The sequence below is a fragment of the Stenella coeruleoalba genome (assembly GCF_951394435.1).
Source record: "Stenella coeruleoalba genome assembly, chromosome: 5".
NCBI lineage: Eukaryota > Metazoa > Chordata > Mammalia > Artiodactyla > Delphinidae > Stenella > Stenella coeruleoalba.
In genome coordinates, this window is record NC_137150.1 from 79,482,746 (window position 1) to 79,500,846 (window position 18,101).

At 44.9% G+C, this 18,101-nt stretch overlaps 1 protein-coding gene across 2 annotated transcripts in view; it reads right to left on the reverse strand.

Moving 5' to 3' along the window:
• Positions 1 to 18,101, reverse strand: part of ARHGAP31 (Rho GTPase activating protein 31) — a 113,091-nt gene that overhangs the window by 7,763 nt on the left and 87,227 nt on the right. For both annotated transcript variants that reach the window (XM_079922988.1, XM_079922989.1), the window contains exons 9-11: positions 11,945 to 12,007; positions 9,545 to 10,117; positions 2,425 to 2,702 (exon numbers count right to left, since the gene is read on the reverse strand). In XM_079922988.1, coding sequence (XP_079779114.1) covers positions 2,425 to 2,702; positions 9,545 to 10,117; positions 11,945 to 12,007 — 914 coding nt within the window. The remainder of the gene's footprint in view (positions 1 to 2,424; positions 2,703 to 9,544; positions 10,118 to 11,944; positions 12,008 to 18,101) is intronic.

Consider the following 18,101-nt stretch of genomic DNA (forward strand, 5'->3'; position numbering starts at 1 on the left):
TCCTCGGCTCCTCCCTTTCCCTACACAAAGCCCACAGCTGCAGAAAGGAAAGGGATGAAGGGAGGCCTGGTCAGGGCCAGGGAAGCAAATTTCAGTTCCTTTTGCTTCTTATCTCAAGGCCTAATTCTGTCCCGAGGAGAAGCAGTTTGGGGAGGCATTTCTATCCTGAGGGGCGGACGGCCCTTCTGGGAAGTCTGACATGCTACCCACCTGACATCACTTCTCCCCTGGCTCTGATCACATGTCATTTCACATTACAGTTAATTGGACGCCTGTCTTATCTTTCCCAATGGACTGTGAGTTCCTCCATCAGGAACTGTGTTCATCCATCTTTGATTCCTCAAGGCCAAATGATGCCTGGTATACTGTGACTAACTGCTCAATAAGGGGTCTGTGAATTTGAGTGGGTTCATTGTTTTCTTTTATTTCCTTCTGATAACTGTCCGGGAGTAGGATTACTTGGTCAGAAGGCAGGGGTATTTTTGAGATCTAATTCTACTGTACTGCATTTATCTGTGTACATTTCTATTTTGCCTACTAGACTGTGCCCTCCTTCAGGTCAGAGGCATCTCTTTACTCTCTGCAGCTCCTACATTATTGATCTCTTACTAAGAAACAATACATTTAAATGAATAAATGAACATCTAAACTCCCCTCCACCGCCAGTCTGCCACTTCAGTTAAGTGGACCATAGTGCATGTTTCGCTCAGATGAGAAACTCATGGGTTGTCCTTGATTCTTCCTTCTCCCTCAGTCCTTATCCAATCCTTCACCAAGTCCTATTCACTTGACCTTCCAAATAGCTCTGAAAGCCTTCCATTTCTATCCCCGGTTCCCCCACTCTAGTCTAAGCCACCATCTTTTCTCCCCTGGTCTGCCACAGACTAGCCTTCTAATTGCCATCCCTGCCTCCTGTCTTGCCCTTCTCCAAGCCATTCTCCTCACAGAATAGAGTGACCTTTAAAAGATAAAATTCGGAGCAAATCAGAAGAGTTTCCTTTGCCCTTAGGTTAAGCTCCAAATCCCTTCCAAGCAACCCTGCCTGACGTGGCTCCTGCTTTGCTCTGAGCCGCACTTGCTCTAGTCCACGTTCCCGTTCTCCAGCCTTGTTCTTATTCCTTGAATGTTTCGTGCTCTTTCCCATTTCAAATTCATGGCACATCTTACGCTTTCTGCCTGAGAGTCTCTCCCTTCCTACTCTGCTCCTTACACCTTTCTCCTAGCTAAGTTCTCAATCTAAATATCTATTCTTCAGAGAAGCCTTCCCTGACCCTTGTGACCCCCTCCTCCCTCTGACTAGGTTGCATCCCCCTGTTATATGCTCCCACAGAACTCATACTTCCATATCACCCTAGAAAAGACTTGGTTAATGACCTTTCACCTACTAAGCTGTCAGCTCCAAGAAGACAGTGATGGTGACCGTCTTGTACACTGCAGTGATCCCAGTGCTCATCAGAGTGTCTGACACAAAATAGGCGTTTAACACGTTTTTAAATGAATGAATGAATTGCCGCTTTTACTTGTTTCCATGAATCCAGCCTGGTTCTCCTTCTAGCATTAACTTCATCTGCTTCTCAAAGCAATGTCATTCATACTTGATCCCTCCCCAGATTCAATCCCCATAATACTCTTTGCAACCTTCTCCTTCTATAAATACAAACACACCTTACAGGAACCCTTATTCAGCCCTCCGGAGGCCACTGTGGTGTGCCTGCACTGCCCTAACTCCCAGTCCACAAGCCTTTTGTGCGTGTCCCAGAAACCAAGTTCCTGGAAGCAAGTTAAAAGGCAAAGTTTTCTTTCCCCTTTGGCACACTCCTCCAGGTCACAGAGCTATTTCTCAAATGTAAGACTCCTCCCTGGATGTCCCTGGAAAACCTCCTCACGACTTCATCTTGAGCAAGGATATCTCCCCCGCAAAAGACCTTGGAGAATCCCACCCCTAAAAAGTGGAAAAGGTTTAGTACGCTCTGGCATCATGTTTTAAGTTCTCCAGAGCCATAGGAGGAAGGAGTAGATCCTGAAAATCTTACAGAAGATTTTTACAAATAAACATAGACAACTGTCCATCCAGGATGTCTGGAAGAAGAGAGCTGGCCCCCATGAATGGTCATCACGTTTGGGACCAGGACACGAGAAGCAGGTTTTGCACTGCTTCCGGGATTGAATGTCATTACATTCCCAGGACATGTTACTGGTTTATGGTGACTTCAGGTCAGAAATATTTAGAGTTGAGTCGGTCCTAGGGAATCTGAGCTGGGGGGTTACTTCGTATCACCATAGGATCCCTGACAAGTTCACTGCAAAAAAATCCCAGACCTGATTAGAAGGCTGTGCCGTAAAGTCCCCTTGGCAGAAACTGGTTCTTCAAACAAACAACAGCAACAAAAACTTTAGCTGGACCAGGCAGTGAGTCCACCTTACCATCTCATGGAGAAACACTGCTTCACCTCTGGCCCCAGGGCTCTCCTGCAGAGCGCTGGATTCCACCTGGCCAGTCTCTCCACCCTCCTCCACCGCCTTCTCTGCCTCCAACTTCTTCTCTAATTCACTTGAATGGCGAGAGCCTAGGGAGTGTTCTGAGGTTTTCTTCTCCGGTTGGCCGCCTGGCTCCTGGGGAAGGCCTTTGCTGCATTCCAGTGCTCTCACTGCATCTGGTCCTGGCTTAATATTCTCAAGCGCTGCCTTCTTAGGTACAGATGCTGCAATGAGGATGAGAGTTATCAGTGGAAGGAGACTCCATTCAAGAGAGGCCGTTCCCCGCACAGTCTTTGTCCCAGACTAGTTCTGTGTCACATGGATGGAGGGAATTCTCCCAGCTCACTGCTCCCTCACATTCTTTACCCTTTCCTCCTACCAATGATCTGTCCTCTGATCCCAGAGTCTCAGACTGTTGGAGATGGGAGGGACCTTGAAGATCATCTAGTCCAGTGGTTTTCGATTGGCAACCGTTTGCCCCTCCCCTCTCCAGGGGACATTTGGCAATGTCTGGAGACACTTTTGGCTCTCACAACCGGGTGGGGGGGAGTGGCTACGAGCATCTATCGGGTAGAAGCCAGGAATGCTTCTAAATATGCTACAAAGCATAAGACCGCCCCCCACAAGGATTACCCAGTCCAAAATGCCAATAGTGTTGAGGTTGAGAAAGCTGGCGCTAATCCAATCTTTTGCCTGTTGCCTAAGGTCACAGAAACCTGTGATTTACACCAAGCTACAAAGATGTATTATGATTATGATTGCAGCTTCCCGTGTGACTCTTCCCAGGGGTGATCTGCCCATCAGTTTGGATATATCTTTATATCTAAAGTGATTAAGCTCTGATCTTAAACATCTACCAAGACACTAGAGAGGGAGGCAGACTGCATGTTTGGCCCCTACTGCCTTGCCTGAGGAAGGTCCTATTTCACTGTATAAGGCTGTTTCCACAATGTAGGATTACAGACTCAGTACTTAGCACAGTGCTTGTTACATAGCAGATCCTCAGTGATATTATTATTGTTTACATTGGAATTAACGAAACCTGAGTTCAAATGCTAGTTTCTCAGTGAATCTTGTAACCTTGATACAATGGCATAATAATATATAATAATATATTACAGGGCTGTTGTGAGGATAAAGTAGATTAGAGAGGCAAAGCACTTAGTACAGTGTCAGACATACAGTAGAAGCTCAGAAAAGTTTACTGATTGAGAATGAACTCTTCTCATTGCCTCTAGTTATGCTGGTGACTTAAGGCCTCTGACCACAGTGCTGGCTTTAAAATCAGACCCAGTAGTAGCATCCTGATGTCAGAACTAATAATGCTTCAGAACTGACAAAGTGCTATTTTCCTCTGCCCATCACTTAGCAGGCTTGTTTTTTGAAATTTAACTTAATTTTTGAATATGTAAAACAACTACAGAGTTGAAAAGTTAAAATTATATAAAAAAGTGGTCTCAGAAAAGTTTTGCTTTCATCCCTGTTGCTTCCATTCTGTTCCACACCCCCACTGTCTCCTGTGGACAACCATTTTTACCAGTTTCTGGTTTATTCTGCCATAGTTCATTTTTGCATATATAAGCAGATACTTGTACCATATATTTTTTATTCCCCACCTTTATTACACAAATTATAGCCTGTGATTTATACTACTCCATGTTTTGCATTTTTTTTCACTTAAGAACATATCTTGAAATCTATGCCATGTTAGTAATGTAAGTAGGTTAACTGTTCTTTAGGATGTGGGCTAGTTTGAGTTCCCCTCAAAGTAGAGCCTGAGTCAAGGTCCTGGCAGCAGGTCGCTTATTTGAAAGGTGGTCCCAGGAAGCAGGAGTGAGGAGGTGAGACAGTGATGGAGGAAAAATCAATAAGGGGTTACCACAGTGAGCAACCAGAACTCAGTCCCTGGTGACCCTCTGAAGAACCACGAGGAATGTGCCCCATAGTTATTCCACCGAGGGGTGTACGGCTGGGGCATTAATCCCCTGACTCCCATCTCCTATTGGGTGAGAGCTGCCTCAGTTAACTCTCCATATACTTCTGGGCTTTCCTGAGCAAGGACGGGGTGAGTTCCTCCCTTCAGAAAAAGCCCCGAGGCAGAAAACCAGAAACACAAGGCAGACACTTCAGATACAGTGCCTTCTGTGTGCAAAGAAACTGTCCCCCGCAGATGAACAAGAGTTTGAGGAAATGGTGCCGGGCCCACAAAACTATGGACTCCATGGGACTCAACTGTGAGTGATGCACCTTAGTTATTCAATCCATCTCCTAAAGGGGGACATTTGGATTGTTTCCTGTTTTTTGCTATTACAAATAATGCCGTGATGTGCATACACATTTTGTACTTGTGCAGCTATTTATTTAGAATAAATTCTTGGAAGTGAAACTTCTGGGTAAAAGGGTAATGCATCAGTGATTTATTTTTTTAATATTTTTTTCCCATTTTACTAAGAACTCTTAGTTGGATGTTTGCCAGTGTCTCTTTTTGTAAAGCTCAGGGTCTTCCATTCACTGACTGTGGACTCTTAAAGTGAGGAGTGGAGGAAGGGTCTGCATGACATGTGAGCTTGTTCAGATCACTCACTGTCCTGCTCAAAGCCCTCCTCACTCTGGCTCAGCCACACATTCCCTCTTCTCCACTCCCCTGCGTGACACTGAGCAGACCTGCTACCCGTGACAGGCCTTATATTCCCCTGCTCTGGTCCTCCCTGAGACTCGACTCTAACCCAGTCTTCAAGACGCTAACCTAATAACACCTCTTTTGGAGCCTCCCCAGACCACGCTCTCCTTCCCTCCACTTCCTGCAGCACTCACTGTAATAACCCGTGCGGTGCCAAGGCATCAGGTTACCATTTTCTTTTCACTTGTATGTGGTGCCCATCCCTGGGTTAAGTTCCTCAGGACAGAGGCAGCATCTATGTCTAGAAACTATCTTCTAAGGGCCTAGGAGTCCAATATATATGGTTGCTGGATACTTGTAAGCTATAAAAGAGTCTCTGTAGCTCAGAAGGGAAGGGCATTGTCAGGTTCCCAGCATGGGATGCTTTATGCATGAACTGGGTGACCATGGAGACAGAGACTCCTAACGTCCCCTGGTATCCATTCTCTTCCTCATTTTGAAATAGACCCTTCCCTGCCGCTCAGGTTTCGCTAGGTACCTGGCCATCCAGCCAGAGATGCTTCTCAGCCTCCCTTGAAGGTCAGCATGGCCATGTGAGTTATGGCAGATGGGATGGAGGTGGAAGTGATGGGTGCAACCTCTGGGTCCACCCTTAAGTGGAAGCTGCTTGGGCGCCTCCCCTGGCCCCCTTCCCACAGGCAGGAATGTGATGGTGGGGGGTTGTTGCGCTCACTTTGACCACACAGGCAGGAACAACACCCCTGGGGACGACTGAAGGGACCTGGGACCCCAGAGCATCTCCCCGAGCGCATCCACCTACCTCTGGTATGCAAGATAGAAATCAACTCCCATCTTGTTTGAGCCACTGTGTTTTGTTCTCTATGTGACAGCAGCTTGGCCTGTACCTTAACTAACAGAACCATGGGTTTACGAGATAGGCAAAACATATTTTTGTAGGTAGACTCCTGTTTCAGATGCACTAAAATATAACTATTTAAAAGAATTCTTTTGTACATTCCTTAGAAGAAGAATGAGGCAACTCCTAATATCTCTTAGGGTAATTCTGGAGTTTGATTGATCAGGCCTCCTTAAATTTATATGGTTACTCTGAGCTCCCTCTAATAAGCATTTCTAGAAGGGGACCTAGTTGTAGCTTGTAAGTCAGCCCTTTTAGAAGGATCCAGTTTGTGGTCCTTTCCCCCCCCCACCCCCCAACCCAAGGATGGAGGTTACCAAGACGTAGTCTTGAATCACATAGAAGTCAGACAATTAATTACTATGACTAATTGAATAATCCCTTTTTTTTTTTCATTCAAAGCGATCAATGATCTAACTTTCAACACTTTAGTTATAATGCAATACTTACTTGGTATCTCTTACTTTTTGGGTTGCACTGGAATTTTGCCTAGTTTAGCCAAAAGTAGAAGAACGGGTTTGAGCAGAGTGACTAAAAATTTAAATCAGGTAACCTGGAAAATTGTCTTTAATTCTATTTTATCTATTGCTACCGTACAAAAGAAAGAAAAAATAATTTATTAAGGAAGGTGAAGTTCTTCATTTGGAATAATTATGGAGGAAGATAAGTAACCTACGTGAACCTAATTCCATCAGAGAGAAAGGTGAGGGGCCCTCTGCTGTCGCTGAAACTTTTGGCATCTCCCTCTGGCCGTTGGTCCTAGATCCACGTGGCTGCCTCCTACAGGGTCCCTTGTTCTGCCCTGGCTGCCACTAATCACAGTCAGGGAAGCAGACTGGAGTCTCCATCAGTGTCTTTCCAAGACCAATTTGATACAGATTGGGTATTCTGAATTACCGAGAGAAGGAAGGAGACAGGGAAAAAAAGTAACAGACTGTCTGCCAAAGACCCCTTGGGGCTTGGGGACCCTCTCTTTTGGAAAGGACAGCCAATCACATAAAAGCCTTTGGAAACACTTTTTCGTCAAAGGCTGCGCTTCCTCTTCTAACCCTCACTCTGTTCCACCCACAGCAGCCCATGGAGCATTCTCCAGACAGGGCATCACTTAATTCCCCTACGTTTTTGCTCCTCTTTTGCCCCATCCTGAAGGGAAGGGGGAGGGGAAAGGGACTGATGTTCACTGAGCATCTTCTGAGGACCACACCCTGAGCAGGCATTTCGTGAATATTTTCCCATGCGGACCTCATCCCAGCCCTTGAGATAGGAGCCATCCCTGCTTTGCAGAAGAGAAACAGGCTCAGAGATATCAACCAGCTGTCACACTGCCCCAAAATGGTGAAGCTCGGATCTGAATCTGCCCAGCTGGGGTCCAAAATCTATACACTTCTCACAACAGTCAGCACCTCTCAGCCCATAATACCCTTTTCCATCTTTCCTGCATTCGGAAGTCCTACCCATTTATGAAGGCCCAAATGTCACCACTTCTGAGAAGTGTTCCTGGAATCCTCCTGAGAGGGCTGCTTCTTTTAGATGCCACTGAACTCCTTTCTGAACACCCCTTTCATGATACTTTGGGTACTTACACTCTCCCTCATTCAAAAAGCCCAAAGGAGCACATATTCAGACAAAACTCTAATTCAAAAAGATACACGCACCCCTACGTCCATAGCAGCACCATTTACAATAGCCAAGACATGGAAACAACCTAAATGTCCATCGACAGATGAATGGATAAAGAAGATGTGGTACATATATACAATGGAATACTACTCGGCCATAAAAAAAACACAAAATAATGCCATTTGCAGCAACATGGATGCAACTAGAGATTGTCATACTAAGTGAAGGAAGTCAGAAAGAGAAAGACAAATACCATACGATATCACTTATATGTGGAATCTAAAATATGACACAAATGAACTTAATCTACAAAAACAGAAACAGACTCACAGACACAGAGAACAGACTTGGGGTGGCCAAGGGGGAGGGGTTGGGGGAGGGATGGAGCGGGAGCTTAGGTTTAGTAGATGTAAGCTATGATATATAGGATGGATAACAACAAGGGCCTACTGTATAGCACAGAGAACTATATTCAATTTCCTATGATAAACCAAATGGAAAAGAATATAAAAAAAATGTGTGTGTGCATATATATGTGTATAACTGAATCACTTTGCTGTACAGCAGAAATTAACACAACATTGTAAATCAACTATACTTAAAAAAAAAAAAAAAAGTCCAAGGCGGGTGTTAGGCTACTTCCACAAGCTGACCCTGTGCTGCAGGTGGGTGCAGAGTTTCAGTTTCCCTTCCTAGTTTGGAGCTTGCTGGGGGAAGGGATTGCATCTTAACAATCGTTTTAACTCTACAGCCCATAGCAAACACGCGAGGTATCATGGCAGAATGCTTAAAAGCATGGATTTTTAAAAATCTGGATTAAAATCCTGGCTTTTACATTTCCTTGCCATGAGTCCTCGGGCAAGTTAACAGATTCCTCTCTAAGCAAATGGGGATAATAGTAACTACCTATACCTCATGGAGTTGTGGTGAGAAGAAATGCAATAATACATGTAGAACACTTAGGACAGTGCCTGACACCATGATAGGTGATCAGAAAAAGCTAGCTTATATTAATTTTTATTTTTGTGTATGGTGTTGGGGTGTGTTCTAATTTCATTCTTTTTTACATGTAGCTGTCTAGTTTTCCCAGCACCACTTCTTGAAGAGACTGTCTTTCTCCATTGTATATTCTTGCCTCCTTTGTCATAGATTAGGTGACTATAGGTGCATGGGTTTAGCTAATATTAATTGAAATAGAAATATTCTTAAACCACAATGAGCATTTATTGGTTTGTCTCTCAGCCATCCCTTCCTCTGAGGTTCTCATTACTTCCCTTTTGTGTGGCTCACAGTTGGTTGTTGGTTCTCACTCCAGAGACGGCCCAGGGACTCTCGCTTGGCCAATCTTAGAATCCTATTAGTCTGGCAACAGTGACTGGTCCAAGGCTGGGCATGTGGCCCAAGCAGGCCCAAACACAGAGTCCTCCCTGTGTTTTTTTTTTTAAAGGAAATTGGGAGGAGGATGCTCTTTCTCACCGCTAGGGCCGCTAGCCATGTTCTCTGCAGATGTGAGGTAGAAATGTGGGATGGGTGGACTGTGTCTGGAAGAGTTGAGTCCCCAGTTCCAGCTCTGCATTCCATTCTGTGAGCTTTCCCTCCTGCCTTACATTTACTGAGTACTTGCTATGTATTAGACCCTGTTCTGATAGCTTTACATCTATTAACTAATTTAATATTCACAACTTAATACTAACATTATCCCTATTGTACAGATCAAGAAGCTGAAGCATGGAGTGGTTGTGTTAACTTGCTGAAGATTGTACAGCAAAATGGCTGAGCCTATACTTGTACCAGGCAGTCTGGCTCCAGAGCCCGCAGTCTTAACCACTTCACTACATTGCCCTGCAAATTCTGTTTAAGTCTGGTTTTTCCTCTCTTGCAATGGAAAGAGACCCTCTCCCTTACTTTACCTGTAGAAGTCTCAACTCCCAGTGGCTTCTCTTCAGGCCAATCTCCACTCTCTGAGCCCTGGAGAGAAAACTCTTCCAGGCTGGAAAGAGACTGTAGCTCCTTTGGGGGGGTTCTGCATGGGGTGCTGTTGGTGCTGATGACGGCTGACACACGGAGTGGCACGGACACAGCAAAGGGCTTGGAGATGTTCAGGGCCTTGCGCTGGTGACGGGGAGAGGGCTCCATCTGGAAGAGGCTGCTGGTAAAGACCGATTTGCTGGGGCTGTCGTTTGAGGTGTAGAACATACCCAGCATCTTCGGGGCTGTTTGCTCGCTCTCGGGATCCTCGATGGGTCGGAACACCTTCAGCTGCTCAGGCGGGGCCCGGGCCTGAGCGCCCTGCAGCTGGCTTCGGTCGCTGCTCACGTCAAAGCCCCCCTCGGCCCCCGCCGGCATCCCCTCCTGGCCCCATTCGCCCTCTTGCTTGCTGAGGTCACATGAGCTGCCAGTGCTAGTCGAGTGCATTTTCGCTGCTGGAATGAAAAATCCACCAGTGGTGACTGTTCGATTGAAATTTCCTTTGGTTTCTTTCCCTAGTGAAAAAGCAAACAAATGTGGTCAGCAGCCTGAGCACACATATCACTGAGCAGCCTTCCAGTAAGGGCAGGCACGCAATACTTGAATATTGGAAAGGCATATTATGATAATAAGGGCATAGCTATCCTAATAAAGACAGGTACATAACATTTGGTTGACAAGAGGAAACATCTCCCTATGTGCACAGAATCTTGTCATAATGCCCTGATAGAACCATTTTGTTGTATCATATGTATCTGTTTTAAACTTTGCAGGTAGAGCAGTTTCCAAAAGACAGACACTGCTGAAATTGCTGAACAGAGCAGTCATCCACCAAGCATTAAATGTAGATCATGAAAAAATAAAAGAAGGTGGGAGATGACAGAATGATGTTTGCTCAGAATGAAGATAAGAAGGCCAAATAACAGAATCTTGTTTCATTTTAAAACTTTAAAACTTATTGTTTTAAGTCTTCTCTGGCAGATGGACCCAAACAGGGGTTTGATTTCCCAGCAAGGAAACAAATGCTGTTCTCAGCTAGACCTTTTTGCCTTTTCCCAGGCTTCCTCCTGCTGATTCAGAGGATGAGAAACTAGAAATGTAAATTAACTAAATGTTAGAAAGCACAGTTGTGAGGAGTGAGTTCCTGACTGACTTAGAAGTGAAGGCAAAGAAGAGAAAAAAATCTGTGTGTGAAATAAATAAGCTGGGAGACAACAACTGAATTGCCAGGGATCTGGAAAATAATTCCCAACTAGGCACTAAGTGCTACATCTTAGGTAACATTAGGTTTAAAATTCTTAGGAACCACTCTGTAGGAGAAGTGTAATTATCTCCCTTAACACATGAGGAAACCGAGACTTGAGAGGTTAGATAACCTGCCCAATGCCCACGGAAGTGGTGACCTAGCTTTTAGTGTCTTTTTTGTTTTGTTTTTTAGCTTTTGAAATATTAAATCCTGCCATACTGGGCAAGAACTGCCCCCAAGAGGTTTCAAAACCAAGCAAATTGATGAATATAAAGGTGAGAAAATGCTAAAAGGATTGAGGCAGCTTAAAAAGATCTCATTGAATATTTTACAAGTTTAGTATTATTTTTTGAAAGTTGTTCTAAAGATTTTCTGTTTTGTTTCAGGCTGCCTCATTTATCAAAGAGCAACATACCTTGTATTAAAGGGATTCGAAAGTCATGGTACAATCATGGGGGAGTTTAAACAGTCTGCTGCTAGGGAAGCCCTGTGTATTGCCAGTTGTAGCAGTGCTTGTTGGCTGCTTAACAAAAACAGAAGCAAGGGCTACAGGCAAGTCAGCCCTTAAGGCTGGAGCTGTAAGAACTAACATGGTGAGGTGCCGCTTTGGTGATGGATGTAACCTGGCATGCAACTGTATGTAGTTGCTCCAACCAGCAATGACCAGCTACGTGCCAGGCTGGTGCCTGTCAGTGTTTATTGATGAATGAAGGAATGAATGACTCTACCAACTCAAAATCATGACTTGACAAACACAATGAAGCTAATGCCTACGGAAACACCTAAATTCAAAACTCTTCTTTATGCCCCAGGGGGAGCCTCTTCTGCCTTAGTTTTCAGGTGTGGACCCTTTACCTGGCTCAGGATTGAATGCAAGGAGGCTGCTGTCTCCAGCTGTGAAGTAGGGGAGGTTACTGCAAGGGCTGTGTGTGCCCCTTGAGTTCCGGAAAGTCAGGGAGGGATCTGGGCCTGGGAGATTGTGTGTGGCCATGACTGGAGCTGAGCAGGGTCTGCGGTTTAGGAAGGCAAGTCTGGTGTGGGAGCGCCAATCTCCCAGTTGTAATCCCCAGTTCCAAATCCAACTGAAAAATCTCACCTTCCACGGGCACTGAGCACAGCGAGTCCATGCTTTTAGCTGGTCGGATAGTAGCCTTTTCCACTAAGGACAAAAGAAAAAATATCCCTGGTGAATGCTTGTTCAGAGAAAGTGTTTAGAACAATAGGTCAGGCTGTAAGTACAAAAAAGAAATTTCTTTAGGAAGGTTTTTCAAGTATTTATAATTTTCCCCTTTGGAAAACATTCCCCACTCCACCTTAGATGTTCCTACTTTCTTGGTGGGACTGACCTTATAAAAATAGGGCATTTGTAGATCAAAGGTTTATTAACATTTTACAGATAAAGGTAAGTTACAATTTTGTCACATAGCTATTTGCAAATGAGGAGTCCTGAACCCGATTTTATTGTACAGAAAAGGCTCAAAGATTCATCCATGGAGTAGAATCCATGGGGCTCTAGGCAACCCCTCCTATGTGACTAGGCCAGAGAGCAGAATTCTCAGCTGCAGCCACATCGCTCAACACCCAGGAATTTGGTACAACAGGTGAGAGAGAGCCCAGGGGTACTCTTCTCCCTTTCTCCCATGTGTCACCTGTCTCCACGTGCAGCTCTGCTCCTTGATGTCTGCAGCCTGGTTGCTCCCCCAATGCTCTCACCCACCAGCCTCACCCTGGAGCAGATCCCAACCAAACGAACCTTTTTTGAGCAGCTGCTGTATGCCTGGTGGATGCTATGCATCTTTGTTAAGCCACCCAAGTAGGTTTTCAGAAGATTATGGTTTAAATAAATAAAAACTTATTATTTCAGGCATAGGCTTAGGCACTTTCACAAACATCATCATGTCTTTTCAGGAAGGCTTCCAGGGCAAACTTGCTAGGAGGGGAGAGAGGGCAATTTAGAAGCTGACCGGGAGCCCCAGGACTTGTGGCTTTAAGGTAACTCTGGATCCAGGCAGATCTGGCTTTGAATCCCAATTCTCCCACTTTTGGGCTGTGTGACCTCAGAGAAGCAACTTACCTTTTTGAAACTTCAGTTTTTTGGCATGAAAAGGAGGAACAGTAGAGCTGTTGTGAGGATGAAATGAGTAGTGCATATAAAATAGGTTGCATTAACCTAGAATAAATGCTCAAGAAGAAGTAACTATTGTTTATTGTTGTTGATGTTATTCAAGATAAACTAGGGCTCAGCAACAAGGGTAAACTCAGGAGACGGTTCTAAAAGAAGCACTCAGTGTTGGCCCTAACCCAAATCGTGCCCTAACTCACACTTGCTTTGTCCGTCTTTTAAAGATCCTTTTTTCCTTCTTGCTCCAAACCCTGCTCCTTCTGAGAGGCTCTGAATTAGCCCCTTGGCCTCCCAGGCTCTGGGCTTCTCTCTGCCTGGGTCCCACTGGGCTCTGGAAGGACACAGCAACGTTCACCCAAAGCCTTGGTGACGCCAAGATTGCCTTCCACCTCCTTACTTCCAGAGGTAAGCCAGAATTCTCATTCTTGGAAGACTGACTATTCCCACAAGTTTACAAAATGACTTTTTTTTTTTTACATCTTTATTGGAGTATAATTGCTTTACAATGGTGTGTTAGCTTCTGCTTTATAACAAAGTGAATCAGTTATACATATACATATGTTCCCATGTCTCTTCCCTCTTGCGTCTCCCTCCCTCCCACCCTCCCTATCCCACCCCTCTAGGTGGTCACAAAGCACCCAGCTGATCTCCCTGTGCTATGCGGCTGCTTCCCACTAGCTATCTATTACAAAATGACTTCTAAAACTGCCTGGCCAGCCTCCCTTCATTCGCGTATTCTTTTTTTTTTTTTTTTGGCCGCACCATGCGGCTTGCGGGATCTCAGTTCCCTGACCAGGGACTGAACCCAGGCCATGGCAGTGAAAGTGTCGAATCCTAACCACTAGACCACCAGGGAACTCCCCGTTCGTGTATTCTGAGACAAGATTTTGCCTTTGTTTTCCAAGAGCTGCATTTCTTGGCCTTCCTCTGGGTTTCATGTATCACCCTTCGGGGTAGTGACCAGGTGACACTGAGTGTCACGGAGGATGGGTAAGCGATCTGGTTGCAGGGCCACCTTTCCTGTTGGACCCTCTTTCTGACAACACAGCTCCTTCTGGTCCTGGTGGCCACAGTAGCTGCTTTTGGGAACAGTCAAGAATTCCCTGGCTCCTTGTCTGGATAGAAACTAAGCACTCAGACATCCTTGGCCTATGACTACACAATCGTCCTTGGTATTTTGGGGGGACTGGTTCCAGGACCGCCACGGATACCAAAATCCATCTGTGCTCAAGATCCTTATGTGAATGGTGTACTGCCGTCGGCCTTCCCTATCCACAGGTCCCGCATTTGCGGATATGGAGGGCTAACTGTATTTAGATTATACTTTTCTGTCTGGCACCTTGGCCTCATGGAAATGCATCCACCAGTTTTCTTTGAGTCCTTGGGTTCCCCTCTCTTGGTTTATCTCTAAGGCTTTCTTTCCCTACTCAAAGGAGTTCACTCTGGAGGGTTCCCTGGAATCTTCCTGTTTGATAATATACAAATTCCAGTACACCAGTGTCTGGGAGACTCCAAAGTTTATGCATCTCCATTCAGTCAATACCCAAGTTTTTCTTATCCTTTAGTATTTCCTATTTCTGTTCCATTTTCTAAACATGGTTAAACATACCTTCACCTGCCCCCGTACCAAAAAACACCCCCAATACTATATACATGGTGAATCAATTTTTAAAATGCTCTTAAATATGGAGTTTTAAAAAAAGATTTTAAAAATTATTTATCAATAAATATGTTAATCCACTGATTTCCTTTTTTCACACGCATATTTCAACGAATAGCAAGCCCACGTGCCATTTACGGTGACCATGCTGGTGGGTTATGACCAGAAGGCTCCCCACTCCCTACCCCCCAGTCTTTAGCTTCCAGGGATCCAGCAACACTCTTCTGGTGAAAAGCAGCCACTCGGGCAGTAGTCGAGGTCACAGAGAGCCACTTATATTGATGCTGATGGTTCTTTAATTTCACCCCTGAAATTCATCAAAATTTCACCCCTGAATTTCATCAAAATTCAGCCAGTTTGATGAACTATCTCTGATTAGCTTATTCATGAGATAGCAGTGGTTTTCAACACCGGCTGCATATCAGAATCACCTGGGGAGCTTTTTAGACATTACCAGTACTCTGAGTTCACCACAGAACTCCTGAGGCAGAGCTGCTGTGGGTGTGGACCATACTCTATGGGTGATTCTGAGGTGCGGCCGAGCTGAGAAGCTGGCCAGGGACATCCTGTGCATTCTGTGAGCTTACCGCTGTTTGATCCAGCACCTGGGGCTTCTTCCTTTTGAAAACCACAAGGGGGTAGAAATCTTCATAAGTCAAGATCAAAGAAAATCATTTAATCTATTTTTACTTGATTGTTTTGTTCTATTTTTTTTAACTTTTTGTTACTCGGGGAACCTTTTTCATTGTGTCACTGATTCTGTAACTGAAGGGCTCTCTGACGTGCTTCAGCAAATCTGTTATTAGATCAGGGGTTTCCTGCCAGGTACTCCCCCTTAACTTCTCCTTTGAGAATCCTAATTTCTGATTTGTATCTGCTTGACCATACCTATAGCAACCTGCCCTCTTCACCTGGCCATCTTGCCATTTTGTGAAAGACGTTTTTCCCTATATAATGAATATTGTAGATGCCTACCCAGAATCCATTTCCCTTTCCCCTTCTCACAGAGCCCTGTACCTCTTGGGTGCATCTCATTCCTCACACAGGGGTGTAATGCCATTCTTCATGCCAGTGATTGGTTCAGGAATCCAGGCCTAAGCCAATCAGCACAGGGTACTCCCGTAGCCATAGGGATTGACCCATGTGACTCAGTGAAGGCTACTATTGTGGGGCGGAGGGAGGGGTCAGACAGACTCTTAACTGGGGTTTCCAGGAAAGAAGGGTCCCTGCCCTTAGGAGCAAGCTACCAGAAATGATCTTCTTTCTCCTTCTGGATATAGTGAGAGTCAAAGGTAAAGCCTAGAACTATTGTAGCCACTTTGTGGAGGCAAAGGAAACCAGTCTGGGGATAAAGCTGACCGACAGAGGAGGGCATAGCTGAGGAAAACGCGGAGAAATGGAGACAGAGCCACTGTACTAAACCACCCCTGAAGCCTTCCCTACATCTGGATGTCCCAATAAACTCCCTCCTTGCAGAAGCCAATTGAGTTGGATTTGTCATTACTTACAGCCTAAACCACTGTACTTGCTATACCCTGTGACATCCCTCATTACTCCAGTAGGTCAATGTGACAATTTCTAACATTTGTGCTTTATGATCCTTGGAGTACAATATCACTGGGCTTGAGGAAGGTCCTTAAAAATATTACCTCATTTTTTCCTATTGGCATTAGTTTTTCCTCCCAAATCTTTATTATTAAGAATTTCAGGGGCTTCCCTGGTGGCGCAGTGGTTGAGAGTCCACCTGCCGATGCAGGGGACACGGGTTCGTGCCCCGGTCTGGGAAGATCCCACATGCCGCAGGGCGGCTGGGCCCGTGAGCCATGGCCGCTGAGCCTGCGCGTCCGGAGCCTGTGCACCGCAACGGGAGAGGCCACGGCAGTGAGAGGCCCGCGTACCGCAAAAAAAAAAAAAAGAGAAAAAGAATTTCATACATTCAGAAAAGTTGAAGACCTCTAACCTAGGTTGACATTTTGCCACATGTCTGCTGTATCTATCTCTTTTTATCTATCTATCTACCTACATACATATGTTTTGCTGAATCATTTGAAAGTGAGTTTCAATATTTTGACACTTCATCCTTAAATACTTCAACTTTAGCATATGTCTCCTAAGAACCATCAGCACACTATGAGAATGTACTATTCTTCAATATCATCTAAAATCCAATCTATTTGTCCCCCAAATTATCTTTTGTAGTCCTTTTTTTTTTCAAACTAGTATTCAATCAAGTTTGCTCATTACATTTGTACATTTACCTTTTACTACTTGCTTTCATAACAATTGCCCTCATTTTTAAACAATTATGCTTTCAATTTATAACACTAAATGTCTTTGTGGCAAATTTCTATGGCCTCCGCTTTCTGACACAATATTCAGCCGGACTGGTTATATTCCCCATTATACAGTGGTTCCCTCAGTTCCCTCCTGCATCAATTCCTATTCACTACTCAGATATAATTCCCACAGGGCAGCATTCCTATTTAAAAATCATGACCCTGGGGCTTCCTTGGTGGCGCAGTGGTTAAGAACCCGCCTGCCAATGCAGGGAACACAGGTTTGAGCCCTGGTCCGGGAAAGTCCCACATACCGTGGAGCAACTAAGCCCATGTGCCACAACTACTGAGCCTGCGCTCTAGAGCCTGTGAGCCACAACTACTGAGCCCTTGTGCCACAGCTACTGAGCCTGCACTCTAGAGCCCGTGAGCCACAACTACTGAGCCCACGCACCACAACTACTGGAGCCCACGCACCTAGAGCCAGTGCTCTGCAACAAGAGAAGCCACCTCAATGAGAAGCCTGCACACCGCAACGAAGAGTAGCCCCCGCTCAACACCACTAGAGAAAGCCTGCACACAGCAACAAAGACCCAATGCAGCCAAAAATAAATAATTAAAAAAATAAAAATCATGACCCTCACCCTGGGGGAAAAGGGACAGATCTTCCTTACAGTAGAGTTCAATAAATGTAGAAGGAATGATGGAAATGGAGAATAACCATTTGGCAAACACCACAGTAATAACTGTTGCAGGCAAGGACCACTGATGGATGTTAAAATGCATGGATGAAAGTATGATGAAAAAAGGATATTTGCATAGTCTGAAAATACCTCCCACAAGATACTTATTAATTGCAAAGGAAAAAAATAGTAACTTTACAGGGACAAACCTTGTAGATAGCACTTTAACCAAGTGCTCAAAACTGACATCACCAACAATAAAATATTGACTTCATGTGCCCCCTGATATGACACATTGAGACATAACCTCAATCTAACCATGAGAAAACATCAGACAATCCCAATCTGAGGTATATTCTACAAAATAAATGGCCAAAACTCTTCCAGAGTGTCAAGGTCAGAAAGACTGAGGGACTGTCCTAGGTTGGAGGATTAAAGAGGCATGACATCTAAATGCAATGCGGGTTCCTGGACTGGATCCTGGACCAGAAAAAGGACATCAGAGGGACAAC